The sequence below is a fragment of the Gavialis gangeticus genome, unplaced genomic scaffold, assembly GCF_001723915.1.
Source record: "Gavialis gangeticus isolate Ggan-Ray unplaced genomic scaffold, GavGan_comp1, whole genome shotgun sequence".
Classification (NCBI taxonomy): domain Eukaryota; kingdom Metazoa; phylum Chordata; order Crocodylia; family Gavialidae; genus Gavialis; species Gavialis gangeticus.
This window is the reverse complement of record NW_017728996.1, coordinates 34,422,041-34,432,597: the sequence shown is the minus strand read 5'-3', so window position 1 is coordinate 34,432,597 and position 10,557 is coordinate 34,422,041. Positions and strand designations below refer to the sequence as shown.

Here is a 10,557-nt window from a genome sequence, read left to right as displayed (position 1 = left end):
ACTCCTTAAAAAAAAAAAAAAAAATTCAACAACACCTACTTTTGCTGGGTTTCTCCTGCTTTGACTCGTATTTTTTTCACTATAAGTCCTGGTCGATAGATGCCCTTGCTCCAGGGAATGATAGTTTGAACTTTGTCCCAGAGATTTTCCCAAACCGCAGTTCCTTCCCATTTGAATTTGATCATCATTAGTTCACCAATATCGATATCCAGAGTGATGAGAAAAGGGTAGGTTTTATTTCCAGTAATGCCTTCAACACTGCAAAAAGACAAAACCACCAAAGATGATCTTGAACCTGAAAATATGCTTTGTAGGAATTACAATTTCTGTATTGCTGGGGGAGCAGGGACGGTGTTAATCTCTTTTTCTTGTGAAGACTTGGCACAGAAGAAGCTAATGTCTAAGCAGCCCTTGGAGAAAACTTTTGCTTCCTGCTGCAGGTTTTTGCAAGATACAGTCTTGCAAGATTAGATGGCACAGTTGCATTTACTGTTAAAAATTGATGCCACCTATATTTTTTAACTACTATAATTTATTATTTGTATTCTTGCAATGCCTGTGAACCAATCTCATGCTGGTGTGCTAGGTGCTGTACCAGTCCAGGACAAGAAGATAATCCCCGTCTCAAGAGACCTCGCTTTGATTAATGCAATTAATGACTGAGAGCTCCTCTTCTCCCCCTGGCCTGAAGAAGTATTGATTGCTTCCTCCGTGCTACCACTTTCACGAATAGTGAGGGATGAGGACTGAGCAACCAGAAAACTGAAGCACCAGGACTGAAATAAGTCTATTCTTGGGGTATGTCTGTGTGTCATATAAGGTGGTAAGCTGATTATGCTGTGGCTGACAGCCCCTGGATCGGAAGCAGTGTAACAGTATTAGTGTAAGTGCACTGCTTCTGATAGGAAGACATCATTTTATAGGAGTGAAAAACTATATGACACTGGTTTTCACCCCCATACTTACAGTGTGATGGGCAAGTTTTCAACATCTTCTTTAGTGCCTGTCAAGGAGACGGTGAAAGTTGGTTCTACCTGCTTCTCTTGAATTTCGTTGATGAAATGGATCTTGAATTGATAATGATAAACTGCATAGAGAAAGAAATCACAAGGTGAGAAATCACAGGGTCATCAAGGCATCATGTTTGTGTGATGGCATTTGCATTTCAAAGCAGTAATTTGAGAGTACTTCTCTTTGTGTTTATTCAATACATTAGTTATTTTTAAAACATCAGCTTCCTGCTGTTGCCAAACAATATCAGTCGCCAGCTGCTTTCTTTAAGGGAAAAGAGACTGGATGCTTTTTGTACAGCAAAAGGCTTTTCTGTGGGGAAATATTTCAGACCTTATCAAGTGTAACACTGATTGTTCCCTGCGTGTCTCTGCAGAGATCCCTGGTCTGTTCCCTGCGTGTCTCTGCAGAGATCCCTGGTCTGATTGTGCTGGATTCTGTATGGACAGGAGTCCTTTCCTGGGCTGCAAATGGTAGTGGGAGTAGTGACAGAGATTGAAGGCTCCGTTTTGCATGCCAGCCTTCCTTGCTATGATCTGTTAAAAAATCTCTCCACAAAACAGATGACTCATGAACTGTTTTTGATGGCATAATGATACATTGTGCTTAACATGCATCTGTTAACAATATGACTTTGTTCAACACTTCACAATAAGAAATATGTCATTACTGCTTTGAGGTTTGGTGGTTTCTGGGAGAAGGGAGTTTAGGAAAGTCTTTGAACTGAAAAATTGACATTCTTGTGAAGGAGAATGTCAGAGAACATCAGTATATTATCGTGGCATGTCCATGTGTGGCAAATCCTAGCAAACTGTGGGTCTGACAGTGTGCACTCAAAGACTGCCATACAGATTTGAATGTCCAACTTTGTCCATTCTCATTCTGTCTGGTCAGCTTGTAAGAAGCAAATGGTGGGGCTGCAGCATTTTAATTTACTGTGGAAAAGACATGGTCATAGATGACATTCATACAGTGCCTTTTGCCTGAGGATTTCCGAGCAAGATGGCTCACTGTCTCCCCACTGACCACCCAAACAATTATTTAAAAAATAATTTGTCACTAGTTGACCCTATATATTCTACCACATGTATCCTAGTTCACCTGATATGCTAATAACTGTAAGATTAAAGCCAGGCCTGCACTGATCTTGGAGATCTGGAAAGGAAATTTGTGTTGCTCGCATTATAATAATTCTCAGACATCTGAATTCTAGGATTGGAAGGGATCTCTGAGCTCATCTAGTTCAACTCCTTGCAGAGAAGCAGGGCTTGCAGTTCTTAAACCATCCCAAAAGGGCCGGGAAAACTTAACAAGAATTAGAGGTTTATCCTGGTCACCTGGTCAAATTATGGAGCAGCTAACCAGTATGACTCAATACTGTTGATGTGGAAAGATATTTACTCCCCCGTTAAAACTGAGGTATACTTTTTATTTATTTATTTGCTCAGAACAGCTCTAGTACAGTGGTAGGTGACTAACCCCTATTATACATACTTTCTGTATAAACCTTAGATCTTTCAGGGTAGAAGGCATTGTTAAATGTTATCTTCTTACAACTACTATATTTTTACTTGACCTGGATCAGCATTGATTTCAGGATATATTGCCATTACATTGAAGAATAAAATGTCAAGATCAATACAGGAACAGGGTTAGAAAACAACTTTGAACCTTTCCTCCCCCTTCCACATACCACCCCCCATTTGGGTTTCTCCCATGACCTCTGTTGCATTCTTGGAAAATGTTTTAACATCACTTGATACACATTCATACATAGTTATTGGACTGTTTTTCAGCTTTATGAAAGAAAATGTTTGTTTAGAGCAATGACCTTTTAGTAAATTTCTGTGATTCTTTTTTCTGAAATGTAGCTTGTCTTTCAAATAAATCAATAAATAAATGCAATTCAATGAGAACAGCAGAGTTCATTCAGGCTTGTGGCAAAAAAAGTCTTCCATTCTTAACCATTTCTACATATAAATCAAGCCATTGCTAGGGATGTACAAGCCTTAGAGGGTGCCCCTGGCTTGGTGCAAAGCATCAACACTCAAAGTGGCTTTATTAGTTTCAGTGTATTAATTAAAAGGCGAGCTGAGAGGCAGTTATTTCTCTGCCTGCCTCAGGTGAGACTCAGTCTCTCCAAAGCTGCCACTTGGGGTGGTGTGACCTTGCTAGAGTCTCCTACATTCAAGTAAGGCTGAAGCATGGAGCAAGGGGGCTTCCTGCAATTACTTCCCAAAGCTGACCGGTGGGTGGCATCACAGAAGGCGAGATGCTGCTTTGCTCTGTGCCTCCTACTTCAGGGCAATTTAGGCCTGACCAATAGCTGGAAGGGGAGGTGACAACTGCCCTGGTGACTTGGGCGTAAAGTGTGTGTGCGCGTGTGTGTGCACACAGAGGGAGGGAGAAGTACAATCCCACCCCACTTCAGGCTTTGCCCTCGTCAGGAAGCTCTGGTGGCTGCTGGGGTGGCTCACACCTGTAGCCTGTCTGGCTCTGAGGACCACTGGGAGTCTCTTACACATGCCTGCCCATGGCCCAGCCAAGCAGTGCAGTCTGCGGGGACTTGGCCACGATGATCCTCATTGCAGCTAGTACACAATTAGGGCTGTTGTAGGGCAGACAGGCCTGAGCGCTCTCCTTGTCCGTCAGACCTGTCCCCTGAGGGCAGACTGGTATGATGTGCTAGGTGGAAGCCTCATGGAACTGGAACATGGAGCTGCTATGCTGCACTTCTGCTGATGGTGATTTAAGGATGATAATGCCAGAGCACCAGGAGTTTTATTTTAGCATGGCACTACTATCCTATGACACCCCACGCTATTCAGCTGTCTTGTCTTCTGTTTAAAAAGTAATAATTTGTGTCTGGCTGCAGACTAATTACAGACAAAATTTGGGCGTAGTTGGATTGGGAGGCCTTGCAGGTCTCCCTGAGCAATTAGGCTTTTTTTTTTTTTTTTTTTGGCTTGGCTGGGTGCCTGCATATGTTTATAGTGAATTCAAACAGAGCAACTGATATAAGAAAATCCTGTGGATCAGAACCTGGGCAACTTCAAGGCCAGGAGTCCACAGTTAGCATTTGGTAAGCCTGCAGCATGCTATATTCCATAAAAGTATTAAGTGAAGATATACTCTTGAAAGGGCAGTGGGAAAATTGATTCACAAATCTTTCATCAATTTGACTATTCCTATTGATTCGATTTGTTTTGGCTAAGGGGTAGGCACCATCTTATCAAGTTTGATTCTGTAGTAAGTGCTAACAAACCTTTGAAAGGCATATTTGCTCGTGTTTTCAAAAAGAGTCTTCTGCTTTTCTGGAGTCTCTCCCTTCTGATATGGTAGCCCAGAGTATTGCACCGGTTCTTTCTACAACTGAGGCACATTCCTTTATCAAACTTGTGGATGTCGTTGCACCAGTAGGCCATGCTTTGTTTATCATCGTGCAGCAGAGAATCGATGAACAGATGAACAGACCTCTCGTGGGCACATTTCACGGTTTGAGTGATCCCTGAAAAAAAAATGCAATAATAACCATTTTGCATGCCCTTGCCTCTACTTCGTGTGAACTACAAAGGAGTACAGCAAGCAGTCACGTGTTATAGATCCTTTCCAAACCTCTTTACTGCTAAATCCCATTATGTAGATTATCTCAAAAGATGTATCTATGGGATCTATAACACTGTCTGAATATTGACTGCTTGAGCTACCAAATTTATCAGAATCTTTTATGTAAAAAAGGAGCAGATTGTGCCAACCCTCATCTTCAGTAAAATTACGCATTCTGTAAGTACTAGATTGCAATACTGCATCTTGATCTGACTGTTCAGGTCAATATGAAATATAGCATGTGGGTATATGTAGCCTTTTCAGATTGTACTTCTGTATTAAAGATGACAACAACCTCAGGCCATTGTAGAACACTGTGCTGCCTTTTGGCTGCTTTTGTTGTACCTGTCATAGTGTGCACATTTGAGTGATAAGCTCTGTTGATGAATTGGGCTTGCAGTTACTAAAGCAGAACAGGAACAAAATGAATGCATTGTTACACTCAGTAAATATTTGAGAAATAGGCATGGCAATAAAACACTTATTTCTCCTACCTCTATCCTACAAATTAAAAAGTCCTTATTAAAAGACTCTTCCTTCAACATATTTTCTTTCCCCTCGCCCCCTCCCCTCTCCCCCATAGTTAATGTGTACCAAGGTAAACTGTAGAAACATGACTTCAGAGTCTGCACAGGTTCCCAATTGCTTTCTGGGGGAAATTCAAGGTGTTAGTTTTAACCTATAAAGTTGAATGGGCCCTATGTACCTAAGGGACCACTTCCTGCTGGTACCACCAGAGCATCAAGTCAAAAATGTGTCGGAGGTCATTCTCCACAGTTGCTCCTCAGTTCTGAAGAACACATTCAGAACCTGAGCCTGGACTTCTTTTGGATGCACTGCAAGACCTTCCTATCTGGGCAGGCATTTGTCAAACAAAACTATAAAGCCCTAAATGGGCCCTTCCTGCAGGTACCACCATGATATTCTAGTTCACTTTTAAGTTGTTTAGGTCCTCTTTTTGCTCTCCTTTTTTTACGTTGTTCTGTTTTCTGCCCTGAGCCTTCATTGGGAAGGGTAGCATATACATGAAAGAAAGAAATATTCACTGATAAGATTCCTAGTCCATGCCTGGCTTCATTAGTCATGAATTATTGACTAACAAGTAAGGCTCAATTCTTGGTAGTGAAAGAAGAGATGAGAGATGTTTTGGCAACCCAGTGTGCTGGGCATAAGCAACGTGCGCCCCCGGTGGCTGGGGGTGCACAGCAGTGGTTGGAGCGCAGCAATGGGAGCACAGCAGCGGTAAGTGGGGAGCTCCTGCAGACACCACTGGTACTGTCGGGGGTGGGGGCGGTGAGCACCAACCAGGGGGTCGCTGACCACCTGCAGATGCCACTGGCAGCATCAGCAGCGGCCAGCAGCGATCGCTGACCGCCCACAGATGATGCCAGTGGTGTCAGGGGGAGGGGTGGGGGTGTGTGACAAGCGGCAACTACCCACAGGCCTTTTCATAGGGAGTGCACCACCATTTACACGGGGTACATGTGCACCCCCTACATGTTGCCAGTGATGCTGGGTGCACAGTGCCCTCTGTAGGTGTTTCAGCTAACACCTTGGATTGTCTGCATTGGTGCCTTATCTTACATGCACTAAGACAAAGCTTCTGCATATAAAACTTGAATTGTAACATATCTAATTGGCAATCATAGAAAATGAGGGTTGGAAGGGGCCTCAGGAAGTCATCTAGTCTAACCTCCTGCTCAAAGCAGGACCATCCCCAACTAGATCATCCCAGCCAGGGCTTTGTCAATCCGGGCCTTAAAAATCTCCAAAAACGGAGGTTCCACCACCCCTGTAGGTAGCCAGTTCCAGTGCTTTACCACCCTCCTACTGAGTTTTTCCTAATATCCAATTTAAACCTCCCTTGCTGCAACTTGAGACCATTGTTCCTTGTTCTGTCATCTGTCACCACTGAGAACAGTCTAACTCCATCCTCTATTGAACCCCCCATTTCAGGTAGTTGAAGGCTGCTATCAAAACCTCTCTGTCTTCTCTTCTGTAGACTAAATAAAACCCAGTTCCTTCAGTCTCTTCTCAGAAGTCATGTGCCGCCACCCCTGAACCATTTTCATTGTTCTCCAATGGACACTCTCCATCTTGTCCATATCTTTTCTGTAGTGGGGGGCCCAAAACTAGACCCAGTACTCCAGATGTGGCCTCACTAGTGCAGAATAGAGCAGGTGCAGCCCAGTGTGCTGTTAGCTTTCTTGGCAGCAAGGGCACACTGCTGATTTGTATCTATCTCACTGTCCACTAACCCCCAGGTTCTTCTCTGCAGAGCTGCTGCTTAGCTAATCAGTCCCTGGCTGTACTGGTTCATGGGATTCTTTGGTCCTAAGTGCAGGACTTTGCACTTGTCCTTTTTGAACCTCATGAGATTTCTTTTGGCTTAATCATTTTTCTAGGTCACTCTGAATCCTAGCCCTACCCTCCAGTTTATCTACTACACCCCTTAGCTTGGTGTCATCTGTGAACCTGGTGGGGGTGCAATCCATCCCGTCTTCCAGATGGTTAATGAAGATATTGAACAAAACTGGCCTCAGGACACAGACCCTGGGGCACTCCACTTGATACCAGCTGCCAGCTAGACATTGAGCCATTGAGTACTACCCTTTGAGCCTGACAATCCAGCCAGCTTTCTGTCCACCTTATAATCCATTCATTCAACCCATATTTCCTCAGCTTGCTTGCAAGAATGCTGTGGGAAATAGTATCAAAAGCCTTGTTAAAGTCAAGGTATATTATGTCCACTGCTTTCCCCACATCCACAGAGCCAGCTATCTCATCATAGAAGGCAGTCAGGTTGGTCAGGCATGACTTGCCCTTGGTGAATTCATGCTGACTGTTCCTAATCACCTTCTCTTCCAAATGCTTAGAAATAGATTCCTTGAGGACCTGCTTCATGATTTTTCCAGAGACTGAGGTGAGACTGACTGGTCTGGAGTTCCTTGGACCCTCCTCCTTCCCTTTCTTAAAGATGGGCGCTATATTTACCCTTTTCCGATCACCATGAGTTTTCAAAGATAATGGCCAGGGGCTCTGCAAGCACATCACCCAGCTCCCTCAGCACCCTCAGATGCATTGCATCCTGCTCCATGGACTTGTACACATTCAGCTTTTCTAAATGGTCCCTAACCTGTTCTTTCACCACTAAGGGCTGCTCACTTTCCCCCTCGAACTGTGTTGCCAGGTGCAGTAGTCTGGGAGCTGACCTTGCCTGTGAAGACCAAGGTAGAAAAGGCATAGACTACTTTTGCCTTTTCCTCATCTGTCACTAGGTTGCCTTCCCCATTCAGTAAGGGACCCACACCTACCCTGACCTTCCTCTTGTTGCTAACATACTTGTAGAAACCCTTCCTGTTACCTTTCATGTTCCTTGTTAGCTGCAACTCCAATTGCACTTTGGCCTTCCTGACTTCATCCCTACATGCCCAGATATATTCTTGTACTCCTCCCCAGTTGTTTGCCCAAGCTTCCACTTCTTGTAAGCCTCCTTTTTGTGTTTCAGCTCCCTGAAGAGTTCTCTGCTAAGCCAAGCTGGAAGCTTGCCAAATTTGCTATTCTTCCTGCACATTGGGATAGTTTGTTCCTGAGCCCTCAGTAAGGTTTCTTTAAAATACAATCAGCTTTCCTGGACATCTTTCCCCCTCAGACTGGCCTCCCACAGGGTCCTGCCCATCAGTTCCCTAAGGGAGTCAGTCTGTTTTTCTGAAGTCCAGGGTCCTGACTCTGCTGCTCTCCTTTCTTCCTTTTGTCAGGATCCTGAGCTCAATCATTTTGTGGTCGCTGCTGCCCAACTTGCCATCCACTTCTACATCCCCCACCAATTCTTCCCTGTTTGTGAGCAGCAGGTAAAGAAGAGCATCAGATCCTACAGAGATATCTGCCTATTTTGCAGGGTAGCAACTGAGGGACAAAGGAGTAAAGATGAATTGAGCAGGCAAACAGTAAAGCATTGGGTTATATAAACTCTCCCATTCCCTGAACAGTTGCAAAATGCCATAGGATTCATTCCAAGATACTTAGTAGTAATGCTGTTGGCCTGACTTCCAGAGGTGCTGGGTACATCTCTCTCACTGAAATCAGTGGGTAATGTGGATGTTCAGTACAATTAAAAAACAGGTTATCTGTTTCTAGCCAAGGAACTCTATTTTCCAGAGCGGCATATACTTGGTATGATACTTTAGTCTACTTAACTGCATGGAGTCATCTTAAGTTTCTCAGAGATGCTGTTAATCAAGCTGCAGTGCTTTGTTGCTTTTTGTCACCGCACTCCTTACCAGTGATTCCATACTGGGCAATGTGGTTGTACACATGCATGATGTGGCAGCCAGGTTGAAAGGTGCCTCCGTTGGGGTAAAAGTCAAAATGGGCCACCGGCTGCTCAATCCCAACGCTGAGACCCATGTGCTGTTTAGTAAATGTATGGATCGCATCTACAAAGTTTGCATCATCTGGAGATAAACGATCTGTTGGTGACATTCCTTCAAACAAAGGACCAGCAGGGTCAAGGCCTAGAATAAATTCAAATCACTGGTGTGAGATACAGTAGATGGATTTATTGTACTTCGTTCATAAACAGTGATACCATTTAAGTTTGAGAGAAGCTCACTCGAGGACCACCAGTTCTTATAGTACTGCCTTTTCTTGATAGAAACAAGATTAGGTATAATAGCCAACTAATATTAGCACACAACTGGAGCTCCAAGGCTGAAAGCAAACAGACATTGTAACAAACTGTAACTACCATAAGCGCAAGGACACTGGCCTGGAGAGATAGAAGTGTTTGTTGTAGACAAGCTGCATTCACTAGTGCTCTGTCTGCTTGAATGGTGTTCACTTAATTTTTGTTTTTGCATACTCTAATAGTCACATGTTTCAGAGACCCTTCTGAACGTGGGAGTCCCAGCCCAGGCTTGACTTTTACCCCATATAAAGGACCTGAAACTTCCTAAAACTTGCTTTGTTTAATGAAGGAGAGAAAGCTTTCTGCGTGCTCAGGTTTGTTCATTTGTAATGATTCTCCGACGCTAAATGACTCTGCATCAAGGCAAATAGTTATCCCTTTCTGAAAAAGAAATAATCTTTGGCCTTTTTTAGATTTAATCTAGTAGAAGCTTTTGTAATGTGTCTATCATCTTAATTTTTGAGGGCTGTTCAGAAAATTAATTTATGAAAATGAAATGAGCCAGACATGTGCGTGTGTGCTGAGAGCAGGGGTTGGCAACTTTTTTTCTACTGTGGGTTGCTGCTTATGACCTGGCTCTGCACTCTGGCCATCAGCAGATGTTGTGAGGGGAATAAATAGAAAACGGCAGGCATTAGGTTCCTGGGAATGCTGTCTCTGCTGCTGTGGCTGGCGTGTGCTGCCGATTCCCTGAGCTGCCATGGGCCAGAGCCAGTCTCTTCATAGGCCAAATCCAGCCTGTGGGCCAAAGGTTGCCAATTCCTGGTCTAGACAGCTAGGTGTGCTGGGCTGGGTTCTGTGTTCAGGTTCTTCCAGCAATCCCACTGTCTAATGGATTACTTAAGTATAATCCACCCAAACCTAGAACACATGTTAAAAGTAGAGAACATAAAACTAGCCCAAGAGTGTTGGTGGTGTTTTTTTGGATGTTGTTATTTAGTATTCAGTTGAGTTCATTTTTGCAAGGTTATATTGGGTTTCATAGTTTCATAGTTTCTAGGGTCGGAAGGGACCTGAGCAGATCATCTAGTCCGACCCCCTGCCATGGCAGGAAAGAGTACTGGGGTCAAACGAACCCAGCAAGGTGTTCATCTAACATCATCTTAAAAAACCCCAGGGTAGGAGCCTGCACCACTGCTCTTGGAAGTTGGTTCCAGACCCTAGCCGCCCTGACCGTGAAATAGCGCCTTGTGATGTCTAACCTAAACCTACCCTCTGCCAGCTTGTGACCGTTGTTCCTGGTCACTCCTGGC

The 10,557-nt window shown here is 44.0% G+C and overlaps 1 protein-coding gene across 3 annotated transcripts in view; it reads right to left on the bottom strand.

Annotated features, from left to right (window-relative positions):
* LIPC (lipase C, hepatic type) overlaps nucleotides 1-10,557 on the bottom strand; it is a 113,844-nt gene that overhangs the window by 4,280 nt on the left and 99,007 nt on the right. For all 3 annotated transcript variants that reach the window (XM_019504299.1, XM_019504300.1, XM_019504301.1), the window contains 4 exons: nucleotides 8,898-9,131; nucleotides 4,277-4,519; nucleotides 967-1,087; nucleotides 40-258 (listed from right to left, as the gene is read on the bottom strand). In XM_019504299.1, coding sequence (XP_019359844.1) covers nucleotides 40-258; nucleotides 967-1,087; nucleotides 4,277-4,519; nucleotides 8,898-9,131 — 817 coding nt within the window. The remainder of the gene's footprint in view (nucleotides 1-39; nucleotides 259-966; nucleotides 1,088-4,276; nucleotides 4,520-8,897; nucleotides 9,132-10,557) is intronic.